This window comes from Prosopis cineraria, unplaced genomic scaffold (assembly GCF_029017545.1).
Source record: "Prosopis cineraria cultivar Desert tree isolate PC_DT_omini unplaced genomic scaffold, ASM2901754v1 PC14, whole genome shotgun sequence".
NCBI classification, from domain to species: Eukaryota; Viridiplantae; Streptophyta; class Magnoliopsida; order Fabales; family Fabaceae; genus Prosopis; species Prosopis cineraria.
The window spans coordinates 13,119,736-13,142,101 of NW_026555345.1; the positions used below are offsets into that span (position 1 = coordinate 13,119,736).

General features: G+C 33.1%; 2 protein-coding genes across 2 annotated transcripts; one reads left to right on the plus strand and one right to left on the minus strand.

Annotated features, from left to right (window-relative positions):
• The first annotated feature begins 1,211 nt into the window (after positions 1-1,211).
• Positions 1,212-3,703, plus strand: LOC129293583 (probable phospholipase A2 homolog 1). Its single transcript, XM_054931621.1, has 4 exons — positions 1,212-1,441; positions 1,660-1,699; positions 1,790-1,909; positions 3,360-3,703. Exons 1-4 carry the CDS (start codon positions 1,346-1,348, stop codon positions 3,536-3,538), a joined length of 435 nt encoding a protein of 144 aa, XP_054787596.1. The 5' UTR covers positions 1,212-1,345; the 3' UTR covers positions 3,539-3,703.
• A 1,717-nt stretch (positions 3,704-5,420) lies between these two features.
• On the minus strand, positions 5,421-7,225 carry LOC129293421 (F-box/LRR-repeat protein At4g29420). Its single transcript, XM_054931372.1, has 2 exons — positions 6,746-7,225; positions 5,421-6,564 (listed from the first exon to the last, which is right to left on the minus strand). Exons 1-2 carry the CDS (start codon positions 7,197-7,199, stop codon positions 5,672-5,674), a joined length of 1,347 nt encoding a protein of 448 aa, XP_054787347.1. The 5' UTR covers positions 7,200-7,225; the 3' UTR covers positions 5,421-5,671.
• Between the last annotated feature and the right edge of the window lie 15,141 nt (positions 7,226-22,366).

The window sequence follows — 22,366 nt, forward strand, 5'->3', positions numbered from 1 at the left end:
ATGGAAAAGTAACACTAATTGGTAATTTTGCACTAGGGTATTCAATTTTCAAAAGAAATATTGAATTGAAGTAAAACTTATGTCATTAATTAGAATATTAAATAAGTTTTGTGTAGGCATTTGAATTACTGTGATCGGACATTATATGAAAAAATGGCATACATATAAAATTCATGTAGAAAAACTATCATGACAACATTTTTTGTCATGGACACGTGCGTCACAATGCATTTCACAGAACATGAACTTGTGGCTCTATACCACATACCGTGGTACATGTAGCACATGCCGCGTCATATGGTCCATTTTAAGCAAAAATGACTATTTTGTCTTATTTTTTGCTATATGGTATTTATACATTTTTAAATGCTTCTATTGCGTATAAATACAAATGTTTGAGTGTTTTATTGTGTTTTTTGGGATCCCAACAATTTTAAAAGAATTGTTTTCCATATTTTTTAATATTTGTATTTTATGGTATTTTAAAGGTTTAAGAATTTCTAATTGTCATTGTATACTAAAGGTGAGCATAGTTTGGTAATGTCATAAAGGACATTACAACACACACTCTCACTCACAATCTCAAACTAGCACACATCTAGTGTGGAGAGGAACTCATAGCTCTCACAAATGAAGAGAGTCTTGGGTGTTGATTCAAAAGATGCTTATATTTAACTAGACTAATTATTTTAGCATTTTTATAATCAAAGTTTAAAACTAACATTTGCTCAAACTTTCCTTTACACACTATTTTATTGAAAAAAATTTCAAAAGAACTAAAATTTTGATTTACACTCAATTCGCCCTTCTTCTTAAATGTGTTGCCATATCTAACAGAAATAACAAGGAAAGAAACAAAGTCCAGGATTAAAGAAGAAACAAGGATGAAATGGATAAAAAAAAAAGTGGAAAGGTGAAGAGAAAAAAAAAGCAGTGTGAAGATGAAGATTATGACAAATAAAAATAAATTTAAAATATAATAAATTTGATTTAAACTATAATTTAAGATTTAGGATTGTAATGAAAAAAAAAATAAAACAACTTAAATTTTATAAAATATTAAATACTAATCATTTAAAAATTTATCTAAAAATTGAAATGATAGGTAGAGAAAAAGTGAAGAGAAGTGAGGATCATTTTTCTAGTTCTTAAAAACCCTGAGGTAAGAATTATTTTTTTAATAAAAGAAATTGAGAATGAAGAAAGGAAGGCCAAGTCCAACACGAGACGTATTTGGTGGTTCCGCTCCTCGTCTTCTGCCTTGAAATCTCAAATCTAAAAAAAAACAGGAGACAGTATACAACCAGCGGGTGGGACTCCGGCTGTTTTCTCGGCGGAGGGATTGATGACGCTGCGCAGCAATGTTAAACGCGCCTCCGCAGTTATCTGTGTTCTCCTGATTTTTCTCGTCAACGTCGCCGACTGCTCCGATGAATCCTGGGTATGTCTTCGATCCCAAACTGACTTGCCAGAGAAATGCTGCTTCACCACTCAATTTCTCTTTCTTTCTTTGATTTTTTTTTCTTGATTATATCTTCTCAATTTTCTCCAATTTCCTCCATTTTACTTGACCCAGTCTCCTTCATCGCTTCTCCGATTATCGCTTTTTATTCTTTTTATTTGTATTGTTTTTAATTTTTCTGTTGTTTTGGAGTTCAGGGCAAATGCTGCAGGATATGCATTGCACAGCAGTGCGATAGTAAGACACTTCTTCAGCTCTAATTAATCTATGTTCTTGCTGTGTTATTCCATCGCTTGGATGTAAATCTCGTTATTTTTTTGAACCTAGATATTGGAATCAGATACGGGAAATATTGTGGATTGGGTCATACGGGTTGTCCTGGCGAGAAACCATGCGACGATGTCGATGCTTGTTGTATGAAGCATGATGACTGCGTTGGAAAATATGGTATTTCTCCTTTTCATCCTCCTCTTATTTTTCTTTGTTGTTATATACATGCCTACCTCAATGGAAACATGGATTTGCATGCAAAACCTTCAAATTTTGGAGTCATTTTATCATTGCCATACTATATATAGTAGTGATTGATGCTGTCCGTGGTTTTGATGTTGAAGAGCTTGAGACATCGAGGTTTGGTATATATTTTGGCCATAAATATCATACGTATCAACACTTTGTATATATGGGACAACTTTCATTTCTTATTTCTTTACTGAATGGATGGAGATATTAAGCGTTGGTTTTTTAGGATGTTTTGGTCTTGAACGATCAGTATGTGATGGATTCTTTGAGAATTTTTGGAACTACACTTACACCTCTCTGCTGCCTGGAATCTGCATTATTAGGCACTGTAGGGATAAAGGTTACTAAATTCCATTTTATTATTGGGGGGATTATGTAACTCTGGTATAATTATGTAGTGAAGATAAATAGATACTTATTCGTGTGTCAGATGCTTGAAAAATTGTTGATGCATTCTGCTATCAGAAACAAGTTCCTATGTTGTCTGCATCATTAGGCATTTGTGGGGAAAAGGGATTAAATCCCTTCAATTGTTGGTATATTATAACATCACTGCTATTTTTATCTTTTTTAATCTTTAACCAGTGCTCGATTGCTTTTTGTTTTAAGTGTTATCTGTACTAATAAGTGATATAATGTTCCTCCTAAACCATTTTATAAAAGAGCAATTTTATCCTTCCGCTAAAGAATCGTCAATTTCACTGTGACTTGCATGCATGGATTACATGCAGGCCCCATTGACCGCTTGTTATTGTAAGCTGGGTTAAAATGCTAATTTGCCCTTGAATTTTTTTTAAGGAACTGTAGACACCTAAAGTCTTGTTAAAATGAAATTTAGTAAATATAATGAATTTTATTTTAATAAAACTTCAAGGTGCCTTGCTCTCTTGAAAAAAGAGTTTAGGTATAAATTAGTACTTTAAGCCTATAATAATAAGCCAAGTCAGATGGTTGATGGAGCTCGCTTGTAATCCACATGGGCAAATCATGGTGAAATTGACGGCTCTTTAACAGAAGAATAAAATTGCTCCTTGAAAAAATGGTGTGGGGGAAAACATTACCTCACTTAGTATAGAGTGTTCATTACTCCTTGAAGAAAAGTTTATGAGAAAAGATGGTATTTAATCCTTGTTTTAATCTATAAGATGGATACAGAAAGAAATACACTTCCTTGAGATGAGGACTAAAATATTTTAGTTTTTAAGCCAGTGCATTTCCATACTAAGATGCCACTAGCATGACTATTTCCCTTCGTCATCCTGTATGACTTTCTGGATTATTAGGTTTTTAGCTTGAAAATGCATGCATTGAAAAGTATTCTCTGATTCTGATACCTCATCACAAAATTGTTGACTAACAAGACGTTGTTTTACAGGTATGACTCATGTGAAGTGCCATGAGAAATTTAAGAATTGCCTGAGAAAAGTACTGAAGTCTGGGAAAGTTGGATTTTCGAAGGAGTGTCCCTATAGGATAGCTGCGCCTACTATGATAAGAGGCATGGATGTGGCCATCACGCTGAGTCAAATGGGTCAATCCACCATTGATTTGTAACAAAAACTTGAATACCTCATATATCCCCCACTTGCAACTTCAATTTATCCTGAAAAAGCATCTAATTAGTGATTGAAATTTATTATCTCATTTTGTCTAACAAATCCTGGGTAAATTCCTATTTTTGGGAATTTTTTTTTTTTAATATAGAGATCTCTTGCATAAGCTTCGTTTGGATTTGTGACAAAAACTTGGATACGTCGTATATACCGCCACCTGCACCTTCAATTTATCTTAAAAAGGCAACTAATTAGTGACCTTTTTCTTTTATACCAAACATCTAATTAGTGATTGGAATTTAATATCTCCTTGTTAAACACATCCTGGGTACATTGCTTTTTTGGGAATTTTTTTTTAAATATAGAGATCTCTTGCATAAGCTTCGTTTGAGGTTGCTGAATGTGGATATTGTTTTCTTCTTTTCTTTTCTTTTTTTTTTTTTGGTTGTTTAGGGTAATATGTTGAGATATGAAGTACAATATGGGACGAAGCAATTTGGACAGGATATGTTTTTCCGCTTGATCTTATTTACAGAAGTTGATCTCTCTCTACCTCATGATTGGGTGATCCCTTATTGAGCTTTGTTGAATCACTTTTGATCTTACTATGTGGGTGTCGTTATTATTATTATTTTTTTTTTGGGGGCTGCGGTCAATATATTACTCTCTTTCTTTATACTAGATTATAAGACACTATTAGAGTAATTTTGTTGCAATAAAATATAAGATAATTTGACAAAATAAAATTTTATTAATATATTTTTTTAATATTACCCAAGTCGAGAGAAAAAGAAAAATTAAATTATTATAGATTTAAAATTATATTAAGTAAATGACATTTTTTAAAGTTTATATTTTTTTTGTTTTGAAAAAGTTAGTTTTTAAAATATTATTATTAAGCTTTATTGATATGAGTAAATTCACGTCAAATTATCTTATAATTTAAAATGGAGGGAGTATAGAAGGAAAAATGGCAATTGGATTTCAAAAAACTGAATTAATGTCAATTAAGGTCATGATAATTTTTTTTAAATGAGTTAAAAATATTTAAATAATTATAAATTTAGAGATTCTAATTATGGCAAGGCATTTAAGTTTAAAATCAATCTTTCAAGTTGACCTGTTTGTGATTGTTTGAACTAATATATACAATTCATTTTTGAAATTTTCTCGAAAGTTAATTTTCATTAATTTAAGGTTCTACACTTAATCGTCATTCTCCCTAAAGATAATCCCATAACAACTAACACGGTTTTTTCTCAGTGTAGAAAGTTCATGTCATAATATTATAGTTATCGTATTTGCAGCTGCTGCGGAAACAATAAAGTCAACAGTAAATCGGGAGACAATGGTAAAAGGGTTGCTGCACTTGGAAATTTACAAGTGGGAAAGCAACCACGAAATGATGAGGGAAAAAAAACTGAGAATCTTGTGATATTCAAATTTAATAATTATAGTTAGTGACCAGACAAGTCATTTTGTGTGGGTAAAGCTATGGAAAACAGTATTCAAATTCAAATTCCAAGCTATGTAAGGAGGAGGCCAGAAAAACTCTGAATTCCAAGCTTTGAACTGACTGCATATTCTTTTTTTTTTTTTTTTGGAAAAAACTGCTTGCATATTCTGGTTTGCTAAATATGCAGGTTAGCGGCCTACACAAAAGGGGAAAAAGAGGGGAAAAAGTGGGAAAATTCTATGGATTGACAGTACAGCTTCCTCCATTCCCATATATCTCCACATATATAATACGGACGAACAAAAACAAGTAAACCTGTACAAAGAAAATACATTTATACAAATAAATGGAGCAATCGTGATCATAAGAAAGATCTGCACAAAGCATTCACCCAAAAAAAAAAAAAAAAAGATCCGTACAAAGAATATATCCATAAGGTGGAACTTCTATATGTTAATATCATCTCGACATCCTCAAGTACTGTGTCATCGTTGAAGCAATACAGAGAAGAATGCTATTTCTGAAAATCTAGTTTCTTCCAACGTTGTATACTTTGCCTATCCATTAACTAAAAACTTGCTCAACATTAAAACGTCTATCTAAATTTGTCTATGGCCACACAGTATTGCACTAAATCTTCATGTCTTTCCCGTTTTTATACAAATCTGGACACTTAAATTAGTTGGCATCAGAGACCCAAGTATCCCTCATTCCTTCTTTCCATATACCCAATCTCCATCTAACTCTAGGACAATAGCTTCTGCACTTAGACATGAGATTGCCAGCAACATAAGGATGGACATCGCAATGAATAAGCAGAGAAACATCTGATAACTTAGTACAATTATCCACGACAGAGAAGATAAAAGCAAGAGTAGACTCAATATGTTGGACCACTAGATGTGCAACAAACTCTTTCAATGTCTTCATCTCAATCCTGTATTTCAAACCTCCTGTGCAGAAAGAAGCCTCCATGTCATGCCAAGCTCCAGGTCCTAATTCAAGATAGCTCACAAATGGGAAAGACTCAAACAATGTTTCAAAGCCAAAGGATTTTACTTTAGTGTGTTCATGTCTTCTAACTGAATCCACCTTGAGCCTCTTAACTGCCTTGCAAAGTCGAAACAAGCTAAAGAGACAAGCGAGATTGGAAGATTCAAACTGAAGGTATAATATACTGTGACAATCTATCAACTTCAACTCATCTGTATCCTCAATAGCAATATCAAAAGCAGACAGTGATGAGGCTTCAAGGACAATTGACCTCGGTCTAATGCATTTAAGTTGAAAATTGGCAAGTTTCGGTGCACATATTGCCAAAGAAAGAGGAGCATTTGATACTGACCATTTGCAAGTTCTAAGTTGCAAGAGATTGATTTTTGGTTCCCTGAGTCCTCCAACTCCTATTAGATTCAGTTCTATCAAATTTGGGAAACATGTATTTATCTTGCTTAGATCTTCATCATCTAATCTCACGAATTCTAGGGTCAGAATTGAGAGCATCGGCATAGGAATCAGACCATCCACTGATAACCAAGCGTTCCTCAACACTAATTTGCCAAGACCATGGCCTGCATATATGCCCAATAATAATTTATGATGATACGCGTTTGATATAAAATACAACTATCACAACATGATCTGAACAATACTCATTTATACAAGGTTGAGAAAACTTGTTCAGCCAATATGACAATGGCGAAGAACAAAATAAGTCACTGAAATTCTTAATGAGGAAGAAATTAAACTCACAGCTCAAAGAGATCAATGACAAGGCGTCCGATCGCCTCCAACATGATTGAACCCAAAAATCCGAGATGGAAAGAGATTTCAAATCCTGAGCAATTCTGGGCAACCAAGTGTTGACGAAGCTGGAGTCAGTGAGATAGAGATCATCAGAGTCATCGTCAACATCGTCGAAAGATATCCCTCCGAGGGACTTATCGACGCCGAGCGAGACGGAATCTAGGCGTCCAGAACGGCTAACGAGGTCCTTGAAAACGGTCTTGAAGGGCGTGACAAGCACAATAGCCTCCGGAGAACGAGACTTGAGGTAGCAAGACATGGAGCAGGTAAGGTTGATGGAGCGAACATCGTGGGAGAGAGAATTGAAGGTCTTGGAGACGACTCTGCAGCGCGCAAGGTCAGTGGAATCGGTGAGTCGACTCAGAATTTCGAGAACGAGGGATTGTGGAAGGTTGTCCATCGACACCGTACATCTGCGGGAAGCGGAATGGACGTGGCTGAAGGAAGTTCATATATGGAGGGTCCAAAAAGCCACGTGTCTGTCTAGCGAGAAAGTGAGCACTGTCCGTGAAAAAGAATCCGGCAAAATTACATCTGGCTCTAACATAAAAAAATTTATTATTAAAAAATTACATAAAATTCACAAAATACTCTCAAATTTTAAATCATGCGCATTTACAACTTAACTTGAGACATTAACAACTAGACAATGGCTATTTTCACATTGTATAAATGTATGTGTATAACATGCAACACACACACACACATGAATAAGCATAATTCAGTAGTATCCACCAAACTTTCATATCTCTTGATCGGACCCATAGGCTTTATACATGACCTTTTTGGTCGGTCCAAGCTCACCATCAATGAAAGAAGTAGGGCTAATACCTCTTTACCACATTACTATGGATTCCCCCTAATCAATTGACGAGGCACTGAATAAATACTCCCCCTATCAATCACTCACATAGTGACAGTGAATAGCCCAACCAAACCTGTTGACTATAGTTCATAAGGAATAGGTGTCACAAACACCAAGACCATGGTTAATACAACTCCACATGATGAACTCTCACCTCTAACACATATGAATGCTTATATACTCATAAATCCCGCTAGCAAATTGTAATCAATGCTCTAGACTAGGACTTCCTAGCTTTACATAAAGTAGGGCCATGAGCCTCTACTTTATATCAGGGTATCACTTCTCATGTTTTCTAGCCTTACACAAAGCAGGGCCATAAGACTCTACTTTAGACTAAGGTATCACTTCTCATGCACAATCATTCATTACACACACATGCATTACTTGCTTTATTATTGACAAAAAAAAGTTGCTCTATTAGTTTAGAAATCATGTTATGAATTGTTTAATATAAATAACTTGCAAATAATTTTATAAGCTAATGGATAAAAGGGCTTATCTAGTTACCTTACATGCTTTTTACTAAGGGTTACTATTTACAATGAACTACTTATAATATGTAGATTCCTACAAGAAATCTCCCAAATGCACAATCTACACAAGCAAGTGCCCTTGGTTAGTTCCTAAAACTCAATGCAAAAACACTAAATTTGGCTAAGTCACACTACCTGGCACACATACTGATCTCACTTACACTTCTTAGGGGTCACTTGACCCATTTACCACAATCACACACACTAAGGCTACTAGAATGACTAAAACACTCTTCTCATGCACTTAATAAACATCTTTGCCCTTTCTAAATTTACAATTTTGGTCAATTTGAACCTATATCTCTAAGGCTCAATCATTAAACCCCAAACTTATCATAAAACTCTAGTTTCACACCCAAGACTCTTTTTAACACTAAGGGGTACAAAAAAATTCCCTTAAGACTCCCCAATTCAATTTTCTTAGAGCCAAATTCAAAAGAAATTAAGGTAGAATTGAAGTACTGGATGGTACGAAACTTAACTAGCAAGCGACATGTTGAAACCGTCTTTTAGTACCTTAAAAACCCTTGCCCTAACAAACTAGCCCTTCTCTTCCTCTCTCATGCATGTTTTCACCCTCTTCTCCTTCTAAATTTCATAAGGTGGCACGTCCTTAAAAGTCAAATTATGTGCCATGTACTGTGACGTGTGGTATAGTGAGACATTTCTCACTTTACCCATGTACTTCACTTCTGACTGCAAGCCTTCTACTCAATCCTAATCACACACAGCCAAACAATATAAAATATCAATTCATCATTCAAAACCATAATTAATTCACTAATTACTAATTTATTCCTATTTAGCAATTAGTTTTTCAGATTAAAAACTTAGAATGTTACAATTAATGATAATGATTTATGATTCTAATTGTAAATTAATAATTCTTGGAGCTATTTTTACATTTGGAAGCTCCTCTGAAATCCAAAATGTATTCTTGAGGTAGTAACCCAATGGTTAAGGTAACCAGGAGTTAAATTATTGTATATGTTTGTGTCTACAGTTATGTAGCTAGTTTTATTATGGAATGACTTTATATGATTAAAGCCCATTTGATTTTCTAAATAGTTAAATCATATGGTTGGAATGTTGGTGTGCAAATCATTGGTTTTACGATATGTTATAGAAAATGCACATGTAAGGATAATTTGATAATGATCATATGTTGAGCGATATAAGTGTGTGTCAATAAATATGACCTCTTGATGTTTATGTGACTTGATATAACTACAAAGTATACAAATGATTATGTGGATTCTTTGGCATGAAAATATAGTGCCATGTTATTACATAGAGATGGCAAGAGTAGTATAACAAGGTTGAGCTAGTTTAATATGGTTGTGAAGCATATGATAATGGAATTGTATAATATCCTAAATTTTTAATTTGAAAACTAATTACTAATTAAGAATAAATTAGTAAATCAAGAATTAATTGAATAATTAGGATTTCGGATTGTGAATTGACTTTTTGGGTTGATGATTGATTGAATGGATAGGATTGAGTAAAAGAATCACAATTCAGATTGAAGCGTGTGAACTCACTATGTCACACATCGTGGCATATACTGCGTGAGATACGGCGCATGACATAGAATTCTAATAAATGATGCGTGGTCAACTCGTGAAACCAAAAGGGAAATGGAAGGAAATCACAAAAAAGAGAAGGAGAAGGAAGTGGTGTCTGCTAAGGTAAGAAGTCTTAGAGTCTTAAGAGATATTCTCAACTTGTCATTTACTGGGAAAGTTTCATAACACCCTATACTCCTATTCTACCCTAATTTCTTTTAGTTTGGGATATAGGAAAGGTGAACTAAGGAGTTTTAAGGGATTATTTTATTACCTTTTGGTAATAAAAAGATTCTTGAGAGTTAAATTAAGGTTTTGCAACTGGTTTAAGAATGAATGGTTAAGCTTTAAAGTTATAGGTTTAATTTAGCCTAAATTGAAAGGTTTAAAAGGGTGAAAGTTTGCTATGAAATGTATTGAAGCTAATAAAAGTGATAAAAGGATTAAAGAGGATGAGTAAGACCTAAGATGGTTAAGTGAAAATGATTAAATGGTTAATTGTAGTTGATTGTCATAATTAGAGCTTGTGGTCAATTTGATAATTAACTGATAGTCCTAATTTATATAGACTGATATGCTCACATGTGTATGACTCGAGTTAGTGGAAGAAAACTACTTAAGTGAATACCACGGATAACCCTTTCTAGAAACAAAAGGGTTAAGGTAACTGAATAATTTATTCTATGCATTAACTAGTTTAATTGTGTATAAGAAAATGTGTAATATAATATATGTGATTTTTGATCATTTGCATAATTTGAAAACTTGCATGATTTTTCATTAAAAAGGATTTGTTTTTATAAGGTATATTACTAAGGAAAGTGGGTTTGAAATGCTAAAAAGGTAAATGGGGTTTGTTTTCTATAAGTGGATTATATTTGAGAAATGTGGTTATATTGTGAAAAAGAGAATGATAATGTTAGAGGTAGGAGTTCACCTTTAAGTAGGAGCAGTGTGAAAGATCATATGACATTTATTTTCCTTAGTGCCCAACAGGGTGCAATGTTAGAGAATCTCTCTCTTTAATGCCCATGTAGATGTAATGTTGGAGATTTATGCTCTTTAGCATTTGTGAGATGCAATGTTGAAGTAATGACACCCCAATCGTGTATGATAGGGAGAATCCATAGTCTAGAAGTAGGATAGAACATATTTGGCTGGGTAATTCTACCACTAAAGTTATGCTTGATTAATGTGTATATAATTGGTCTAGTGGAGCCTATGAGTTCAATCAGAGTGACACGGAGGCTTGGATGGATAGGATGATCATATGTGTGAAAATGGCTTTAGAGAAATGGATATATATATATATATATGTTTATATTTATGTTATGAACACAAGTACTATAATAATGATATTTCATTTACTTGTTTATAGTTATTCTTGTACATAGGTATATGTGAATTATTTTGGTTACTAGAACTTTGTCTCACTCTGTGGTTACTATTTTATAGATTCTGATAGTGAGAGGAGCATGGGGAAAGATTCAGGTTAGGCGTAGTGGTGCTACCACCATGCTATTAAAGTTTGCATAATAAACTTGATGTGTTGTAAACATTTAATGATATAAATTGCCATAGGAGTGTATTAACATATTTTGATGCACTTGTGTAAATATTGTATGTGTATCTTAGCCTTGTGATATGAGAACATGTGAAATAATGTAAAATGTAACAAGAAGGGCTAAGATACTAATATAAGTGCATGAATATGTGTTTAAAAGTGATAAATGGTTGGCCAAGTGTGTGTGTGTGTGTGTGTGTGTAAGTGTGAAAATAGGCCCTAATATGTGTGGTAAAGGGTAATTTAGTATCCAAAATTGTGTATATATGTGATTTTGATGATATAATTGTTCAATTGGATATAGTCAAGGCTGTAATAATGGCTAATAGCATATGGTTTGGTTTTGGGATGTTCGGGTAAGTGAAAATGGCTTACAGTGATCATTTTGCACTCAAGTGTCTAATTTTCAAATGGACTATCAAACTAAAAAGGAATCTATGTCATTAGTTAGATTGTGAAATAACTTTCATGTGGGTATTTGAATTACTCTAATCGAACATCATATATGGAAATGATACACATTGAAAGTTAGTATCTGTCGAACTATCATGACAGCAAAAGCTATCATGTGTGTTGGTGAACAAGTGGTGGTACATGTGTGACATGCCACGAAATATGGCCTAATTTGACAAAAATTACTACTTTACCCTTGTTTTCTTAATTATAGTATTTATCATTTTGAACACTTTTGTTGTGCATAATATGCATATTTGGGTGGTTTAAATCATCTTTCAAGGGTGTTTGGGATCTTAACTATTTTTACAATAAGTAATTGCTATATTTTTATATATGAGATTTATAGTGACTTAGATTTTTAAGGATTTCTAATTACCTTGGTATGGTATAGGTGGTACAGTTTGGTAATGTATGGATGGACATTACAAATTGTATTTAGTAGCTTTTATAGAGTATAATTTCACAAATATGACTATAATGATATGGATATGTGTTAAGAAAATGAATCACTGTGATGCTAAATATTGGTTATTTATCCTTACTTTGATAGTATGCACTTGATTATGAGATAAGTTAATCAAGTTTGCATGTATGGCATTGCATTAAGTTACATGAGCATATTGCATGATCATGAATGGATGAGAGTTCACTCGAGAGAGTAAGGCATTATGGGAATTGTAACATCTTAATTTTCTAATCATGTGATTAGCTGTTAATCAGGGGTAGAGTAGTAATTAGTAAATGATTGGAAGTTTAGATGATTGTTTAATAACTTGACTCCTTAGCGAGTGGAAGGATTGCATTTTAAGTTAAAGGGTGTGCACGAAGTAAGGATTGTCCTTATTGTGCCATGCGCCACAGCTAGAAAATGACCCTTTAAGTCATAAAATTAGGGTGAATTTCAGAAGGAAAAATTAGAAACACATGAGAAGGAGAAGAGAAGAAGTAGAGATTGGCTAGGATAAAGGTTTTCAAACCATTAAAAGAGGCTTTTGACTAGTAACTTATCAGGTAAGCTTTTGTATAACCCTTACCTTCCATTCTACCACAATTTTTCTTAGTATGAGTTATAGAAAAATTGAATCAGTGAGATTTAAGGAGTTTATTTCTTACCCAATAGTAATGAAAATGTTCTTGAGAGTTAAATTAGAACTTTGTAACTGGTTTAGAGTTGAATGATAGAGATTTAAACTCGTAAGCTCAGTTTAGCCCTAATTTAATGAGGAATTAGGGTGGAAACCATGTTTAAGCAAAATAGGATCATTAGAGGTGATGTAAAGTGGTAATGAACTTATAATGACTAAGAGGAGAGAAAAGAATGGCTAGTTATAGCCATAGTTGATAAATAAGTGTTTTTGGTCAATTGAATTAATTGACTAATAATACTAATTATGTGTAGATTGGCGTATTTTGCGTGTGAGTTGAAAAAGGAAGCTTGTGATGAATTGTAGTGGTAATTAAAATTTATAGTAACCTTTCTAGTGACAGAAGGGTTGAGGTAATCAAATAACTTTCTTTATTTGACTATTTATTGTAACTATATGTAAGTACACTATTTAGTGCATGCAACTATTTTAAACTAAGCATGTGGTGATTAAGTTAACCCTTCTTAATATCAAGTGGATATTGGGAAAGGTTACAGAAATCCACATATTACATACTAGCACTAAGAGGCCTCAATGTTTTAGTTCTTTGCTATTACCTAGGTTGGGTATTACCCTGGACTAGACAAATTGAGACCCTTGAGTTCAAAATAGGGGAATTCATGGTCCAAGAGTGAGTATAGGGCCTTGGCTAATTACCTTTCACAATTGGATAGTAAGGCTAATTTAGTCACATAGACTAGTTAAATAGCCCATTGATTTAGTCAGAAGATATAAGGAGAGTAATAAGGCTAGAGCATGATCATACATAGTTATCATTATTGTTACACATGTTATGGTCATGTATATATACATGTGTGCTATCATGAGATACATATTGAATAATTGTGAAATTACTAAATGCAATTGTATGTTTAATTTACTTATATGTGCTACATAATTATATGCTTGAATTTATGTGCTTGGTTACTAAGATTGTATAATCTTACTCCCAAGGTTTAACATGTTTCCTAGGAGATGCTTCAGGTTAGGGCAAATGGAGGCAGGCAAAGCTAGAGACAACTAGTAATTGTAATGTCTTTAGTATTTCTTAATCTGTAATTGAATATTCTATTGCCAACATTAGAAGTCATTTGCATAAATTTCATTGTTGCTTGTGTATAGCTTGTGATGATGATGATTTAGGCATTTTGGCATTGACTTCATATGTCTTGAATTGGGTCAAGTGTTAAACGAGTCCATGTTATGGTTTGTTCAATAAGAGGATAGTGACTATGCTGTACACTATTAAAGTGATGAAAAGCGGTGAAATATGGTGATTTCAGTATAAAAGTGATGAAATGTTTTATTAATGTGATTTAAAGTAAAACATGTACTATATCTTATATTTAACGATATATTATGCTATACTTTCATATAGTTGCATACGGTAGTCAATAGTAACAAGTTATTCTGTTACTGAGATTATTATCTTACCCTGTGGTTATATTTTTACAGGACAAAGCAATGAGTTGGGAAAAGAGTCTAGACTAGCTTAGAGTTGTTGGAGCCATGTGAAAACTTTGAGTTTGTGTGATGAAGTAAGATTTAATGTATATTATGTGTATATAAGTTGCCTAGGGTTGCATACATGTTTTGAGTAGTGAATTAGTGAAAATTTTAGAGATTTTATGATAATTTTGTAAATCTTAGCCTATATGTGAGAATATATGGTGAAATGATTAACTGGGTTAAGATTGTAGTTGTGAACATGTGGTAAATATGTAAAGTAGTGATATTGTGGTGAAAATGGCCAAAGGAATATTTTTGTGCCAAATTGAGTAAATTGTGGAAAGTTGTGGTTTATGGAAATGGGCTTTTAAGTGTTTGAATTTTGATATATGTGTATATATGTGATGAAATGTGGTCAGTTAGGTGTAATAAGTCTTTTTAAACTTAGTTCAAGGGTTAATATGGTCTAATGAGATAAAGGGATCAATTTGAGCGTTTGGGTGCAAAATTTTTTTAGAAAAGTGACCTTTTAGACCTAAGTGTCTAAATTTTTATCAGATTGTTAGATCGTATTCAAACATATCTCATTAGCTAGCTTATGAGATAAGCTTTCAATAGGCGCTTGAATCACTCTAATCGAATGTCATATGTGGATACGGCGTACATCAAAAGTTCATCATTTGAGCTATCAAATGATAGCTACAGAACTAGGCATGTATGCGGCAACACATGGCGTCTCACGCCATGGAGTATAGTACAAAAAAGGTCAGGGCATGTGGCTCTATGCCACATGCCACGACGTAGGTGTTGTCCGCCTTAATGTATGGACCCAAATCTGACCTGATTCCTTTATTTTAAATGCATGCAATGGTTGTTATGAATGCACATAACTTGTTTCCGCTGCATTTTGCTTTGATAGTTAATTTCTTCCAATTTTAGTAACCTCCCAGTTAACGATAAGCCTTAGGAGGAGACTAGAATGTGTTCAGTGTAAATGCCCCAAGAGAGGGGGTAAATTAGGCTAAATAAAATATTAAAAATATTTATAGTAATAATAAGAGTAATGAAGGAATGAAATCACTAATCACGAGAGTTAGAAGAGTAGAGCTTGACATGAATGATTTATCTTGGTTCAACTCCTACCACATGAGTCTACATCTAGTCTCCAGGAATCTCTTGAAATTTTCAACTATATTATCAAGATTAATCTGGGCTCTTGGTTGCCTTGTACATCAACAGACTTCACAATAAGTCTAAAACTCTCCCCCTTATAAAGGTGATGATAAATCCCCTTAAGCTTTCTAAGCTTAAATTCCTCTATTTTGAAGATGTAAAATAGGGATAAACAGAGTAAGTTCAAAAAGGAACTACTATTTGTTTTAAACTCTCTCTAAGAGGAAATATATAATCAATGAAGTTCTCAAATAATAAATGATATACAAAAGTTAGGTAAACTTTAATGCACTAGTAATCACAAAATTTTCTTGTTCGCTCATATTGTTCATCCTTATCACAAGTTTCATAAATAAGTCTATTTATAGTTGAGGATCATAAATGATTCATTAGACTCATAAATTTTTTCGTTGAAGGTTGCTTATAAACTGATTACTTCTTTCCTTCGTGTTTCCTTAGATATCCAAGCTTATCTGACATTCTCCGGTGGATGAGGCAATGAAACAGTACTTTATGGTAAAGACTTCCTCTTTTGTACAGTAACAGCTAAAAACATTAAATGCTTCTAACAAAAGTAGTTAAAACTTATATGTTTAGTATAACAAAAGGAAAACTCAGTGAATCAATGAAAAATAGGCAATTTGAATAACTTTAAGGAAATAATTATGTCTATACTATTTAGTAAAGATATAGAGCGAATACAATTGATTCCAGATGAAAAGAAAGATTGAAAGATAAGTTTTAGTGAGATTCAAAAATGACACAAAAAATAAAGTATGAAAATGCAAGGTAGTACCAGTGTTATAATACCCTAGCACCGGTGTTACTATGAGGAACAGGCTTTGAAAGATAAGCTTAGCACAAATGTTATTCAGATAGTACCAATGTAATCCATCATCATAAAAGACAAAGATTTTTGACAATTTTTAGTAAATAAGGATATTTTTGAAAAGATAACTTAACATGGGCGTTAAAGAAAGTAAAGCTAAAGTTACATAATCAAACAGAAGAGACAATATCAGTGCTATGCAGTTAGCACTAGTGTTACAGATGATTGTTCAAAATAGTACAAGTGCTAATAAAGAGTTTAGGTGTTGTCTTAACTTAAACATAAACCTAGATAAAGGACATGACTGATGTAAAGTAAAAAAGTACCAGTGTAAAGAACAGTGTTTAAAGGAAAGAGAATCAGTTACACAAGTTTAAAGCTATAACACTAGTGTTATAACAAGTAGGAACAGTGTATATGAAACATGAACTATTATATAAGTGAAAACAATTCAAGTAGCACTGGTGCTAAAGCTTTCAATACCAATGCTAAGGACACTTGTAAAAAATTTAAAATAGAACAATATCAAACACATAGATTATAGTTAAGTCAAATACTAAACTAACAAAGAGATATTTGGACAAGAGAACTTTTGTTACACGAATAAGCTCACACTTAGTCAGTTAATGTTTTAACCCAATTAACCCAATTAATGTTTGATTAAGATTAAATATCCTGGAATGTATAAACTTCTCTTTGTTTTGTAATCATCAGAATAGGGTTCAACATTTCTCCCCCTATTTGATGATGACAAAACTTAGATGCAAATCATTAGTTCTCAAAAAGACCTTGGTCTTTTCTTCTTAAAGGAAATAAAACAGATTAATAGAGAATGAGTGGAAGAATTGCACAATATATATATATATATCCAACAGAAGTTACAAAAGAGAATAACAGAGAGTATTTAACAGAAAGAAAAGATAAACAAGGACTCATTTTATTTCTTAAAGATAATACCAAATAAATCTATTAACTCATGAAATTTCTTACTAGTAGGAGATGAAGGTTTGGGTTTTTTAGGTGGTTGAGAAATTTGAGGCTCAGAGGTTTTGGGTGAAAGTTATAGCTTAGAAGGCTTGAAATCCTTTGCTTTGAATATGCTAAGTCTAGACAACGAACTTCTTGGTTTTCTTACAACAACTTGCCCCTTATGCTTGCCACTTTCCGAATCTCCAACCACATGCTTGTCTAACCCACCACTTTATACAAACTCTTGAAACTTACTGTGTTCAGACTTTATACTCTTACCAGTCTTTGCAGCATCCTTACTCTTCTCCCCCTTTTGTCATCAACAGAGGGCTTGGACAAATGAATAAGGACAAAAAGATTGGAAGAAGGAATGTAGGAAGAAGTACCAATTTAATTCCAAACTAGTCTATTTTTAAACCTTGGTGGAGACTTGAAAATTACACTAAATTGCAATATTATAGTAAAAGGCGTAGAAGACAACATAAAGTCAGGATTTCTCCTGATCAAATCTTGAAATGCCTTTGTGTAGTTGATTTTAAAGAAGAAAGGAGTAGAAGGTGAAGGATGCATGAGACTTAGCTCCTTTTGAACTTTCTTCAAACATAGCTCTTAGTTCAGAATTAGTAGAGGAAACTAGTCCAACCTTCAATTTCCAATCTTGGAAGGTATCTGTAGATCACTGTCAATTTCTTCCTCAATGCCCTTTCTAGAAGTGAAAGTGCTAGATGTGTGTATTGATATAAAATCTTCAACAAACCCATGTCCAGCATTCTCATATACAGAGTCATCAAAAGAGTTACCCCTTCTAAAGGGAGAGTAGTGCTCAGATGAGTCCCTTGCTCCAGCTGGTCTTCCTCCCAAACTCATAACTTGAGCTCTCAATAAGCCAAGTTTTTCCTTGAACTCTTCGCTAATTTCTTCAAAAGTTTTCTTTAATTTCTTATCAAAATCCTCAACTTGTCTCTTAAGACATAAGGTAAAAAGCTCAACTTGTATCTTGAACCTTCTATCCAACCACTTTACAGGATCTGAATCTTAGAATATAGTTTCTAATGGTTGTGAAATAGATGAATCATTCTGAACAAGTTAAGACTCTTGTCTAACTTGAGCACTGGGAGCTACAATTGAATAAGCTTCTATTTAAACCTTAACTCCTCTTTATCTTTGATGATCTTTATTTTCTTCAAAGTGACAGAGTTGATCTCCTCATGTCCTAGAACTTCATTTCCTTCTAGGTACATGATCTTTTAATCTTCCAACATCTTGGAAATGACATTTCCATAGATAAGACACTCTCCATCTCTCTTTCTACTTAGCTAGACTAAGTTCTTGATCTTTTCAAAAATGATGGAAGCAACATCCAGCTTAAATCCTTTGATTAAAAAAGTTAGAAACCTAAAATCTTTAGAGATGAACTTATTTACCCTAGATCTTTTGTAGGTAATTGACCTTACCAGAATGTGGTAGATTACTTTGTAAAGTATTAGCATGGATTTTACTTTTTCTACTAGACCAAAGTATTCCTCCCAAGATGGCACAAATGTCTTGAACATGACTAGTTTTTCATAAGATAAAATTTGATAGCCTCATCAATCTTTCATTGGTTGAAAAGTTTAAAAGTGTGCTTAGAAGTCTTCCGTAATATCAAAAGACTTTCCTTGAACTATTTCTTTGAGCACCTCACCATTATGTAAGACTTGAAGTGAATTATAGAATGCTCTAATGACTTTTAGACTCACAGCCATGTTGAGCTCAAATAAGGTCTTGTAGGGCTTCATTATCTTAGTAACATCGTACCCTTTTTCCTTGAATTCTATCAGGTTTACTACCCAGGACTTGTTGACTTCTTTTCTGGCTATTTTTAAGGCCAGATTCAAAATGTGTCCTATTTGTAGAGAGTCATAACAAAATCTAGCAAAATCATCGCTTTCATTTGATGCCTTAATGATAGGTTCTTTCCCCTTTCTCTTCCTCTTACTCTGTTCTTTAAGATTTTCAAAGTGAAGTTGACTAGGAAGTGTACCCTCTGATGTCCTCTTAGAGGAGACTAATTCAGGTTCAATGGACAGAGGAGTTGTAGTACCCTTTATTTCTTTTTGAACCTTTTAGATAGTTCTTAGATTCTTAGGAGTAGGTTGAGATGGTTCAGTAGCAGTAGTTTCCATGGGTTCTTCATTTTCAGTCTTTCTCTTTATTCTTTCCTTTCTCTTTTTGACCTTTACAACTTGTTCTGCTTTATCCATAACCTTATTATAGTTGTTAAGGCTTGGATTTCCTCATCTAGATCATGCTTGTTTAACCAAAATATCTCTTGCTTGGAAGAAATTAGACACAGAGAGTCCTCAAGTTTTTAAAGCCTCTTTAGTCATTTTTGTTCATGTGGGCTTCATCAAGGATTAACTCAATGTTTTAAGGAGATTTAGATGGAAAATAAGAGCAATTAGGATAGAAGATTGGTTGGGTTTAAAGGAAAATATATATAAGAGTTACAGAGGGAGACCGAGTGTATAAGAGAGGGAGAGTAGCACCAGTGTGAACTAAGCATGAGAGCACACACAAGTATATATATAGACAAATCTTACACTGGTGTAACATATCATAATACTAGTGTTAAACTTAAAAACTAGAAGTTCAACGGTTACCTCATTTAAAATTGTAAATGAATTTTATCTTATCCACGCTTAGTCATTTTAAAGTGTCATACTTATCTCTCTATGGTATTGATGACTTTGTAGTGGCTTTACTTGTCTTTCACAACATTGGTGTTGAATGATGTAGCACTAGTGTTACTATCGAAGTTAGCTATTATATAACTACTTAGAAGACCCATTAGTATGGGTATTGAATTTTTAACACCAGCGTTACTTATCTTTATAACACTAATAGAAAAATTTCTTTAGACAGGGACTTGCACTTATTTCAACAACTCCGATACCTAAGTTAGTATAAGATACATACTTTAATAAACTTAAAATAAATAATGGAAATAGAATTGCTTACAATTCGTTAGGATTTAACAAACCTAATTCTTTTCTTATGAAAATAAATTACTCTGCTCCCAAAGGTTTTGTGAAGATATCAGCAAGTTGAAGTTCAGTAGGGATGAATTCCACTATGACATCTTTCTTTTGAACATCATCTTTGATAAAATGATGATGAATATTAATATACTTAGCTTGAGAATGATGAATTGTATTTTTAATCAAGCATATTATTGGAATATTTTGGAGCTTGATTCTAAAGTCTTCAAGTTGCTACTTCATCTATAAGATTTAAGAACAGCACCAGTCGGTAGCTATATATTTTGATTCATTTTTGGATAAAGAGACAGTATTTTGTTTCTTGCTTGGCCAAGAAATAAGTGAGCCATAAAAAAGTGGCATGTTCCACTCATGCTTTTTCTTTTTATCTTACATCCACCAAAGTCAGCATCAGAATATCCAATTAAGAATTCACTTCCTCCTTTAGGATACCAAAGACCCAATTAATTAGTATCTTTTAGATATCTAAAAATCCTTTTCACTACTATCACATAAGATTCTTTTGGTATAGATTAAAACCTTACCCATAGACTAACACTGAAGGATATATCTAGATGACTTGTTATGAGATATAGAAGAGACCTAATCATCCCTATATATAATTTGCAATCATATTCTGTTCCAACAGCATCTACATCTATCTTGATGGTTGAGTTTATTAAAGTATCAATTCTATTAGCATGATCCATCCCAAGTTTTTTGAACATCTCTCTAAGATATTTAGTATGACACACAAATATACCATCCTTCCTATGCTTAAATTTGCAGTTCCAAAAAGAATATCAGTTCCCCCATGATGGACATTTCAAATTCTCCCCACATTAACTCTGAAAAGTCCTTACATAGAGATTTGTCAGTTACACCAAATATAATATCATCTATATAAATTTCAACAATTAATAAATGATCTTTTTTTCTTTTTATAAAAAAGATAGTATTAACTTTACCTCAATTAAATCATTTTTCTAAGAAAAAAGAACTTAATCGATTATACCAAGCTCTGAGTGCTTGATTGAGTCTATAGAGAGCTTTCTTCAAATTGAAGATAGCATCAGACTTCTAAGAATCTTCAAAACCAAGTGGTTGTTCAACATATACGTCTTTAAGGATGTACCCATTGAGAAATGCACTTTTTACATCCATCTGGTATAGCTTAATGTCTTTTATATATGCATAAACTAGAAGTAGGTGAATTGCTTTCAATCTAGCAACTAGAGCAAAAGTTTCTTTATAATCTATACCTTTTTTTATTGTATCCCTTTGCTACTAGTTAAGCCTTATTCCTGACAATGATGCCTCCTTCATCAAGTTTTTTCTTGAAGACCCACTTAGTTCCAATTACTGGATGATTTTTGGGCCTAAGCACCAAGTTCCATACTTGACTTTTTTTCAAATTGATTAAGTTCTTCTTGCATTACATCTATCCAGTAAGAGTTAGATAAGGCTTCTTCAACTATTTTTGGCTCTATTTTTGAAATGATGGCTGAATGAATGGCAATGTTTTGGAGTTTACTTCTGGTTTAGATAGGTTCATTAACATCTCCAATGACTTGATCCAGAGGATGATTTTTGTTACTTCTCTAAGCAGTTGGTTAATGGATTTCTTCAATTTCATTGTCTTTAGGTGGAATCTCAAATTTCTCTCCTAGACCCTCTGTTGAGTTGTTCTTCTTTAGTTGAAGATCACTCAACTTCTTAATAACATCATCAACATTAAAGATCTTCTTCTATTCCATAAGAAATTCGTCAAATACTACATGTATTGATTCTTCCTTAGTCTTAGATCTAAGGTTGAATGCATGATAAGCTTTACTCCAACTGGAGTATCTAAGAAAAACTCCCATGCCTGGTTTAGGATTAAATTTTCTTAGATTCTCCTTGTTGTTGTTGTGGATAAATACCTTACTACTAAACACATGGAGATGAGATATGTTTGACTTTCTTCCCTTATAGAGTTCATATGGTGTCTTCT

Bases quoted from the DNA above. Each gene is read 5' to 3' on its own strand.
- LOC129293583 (XM_054931621.1), top strand. From the start codon at position 1,346: ATGACGCTGCGCAGCAATGTTAAACGCGCCTCCGCAGTTATCTGTGTT. The intron at 1,442-1,659 runs GTATGTCTTCGA...TTTGGAGTTCAG, and splicing joins ACTGCTCCGATGAATCCTGG to GGCAAATGCTGCAGGATATG. The intron at 1,910-3,359 runs GTATTTCTCCTT...GTTGTTTTACAG, and splicing joins TGACTGCGTTGGAAAATATG to GTATGACTCATGTGAAGTGC.
- LOC129293421 (XM_054931372.1), bottom strand. From the start codon at position 7,199: ATGGACAACCTTCCACAATCCCTCGTTCTCGAAATTCTGAGTCGACTC. The intron at 6,565-6,745 runs GTGAGTTTAATT...GCATATATGCAG, and splicing joins GTCATTGATCTCTTTGAGCT to GCCATGGTCTTGGCAAATTA.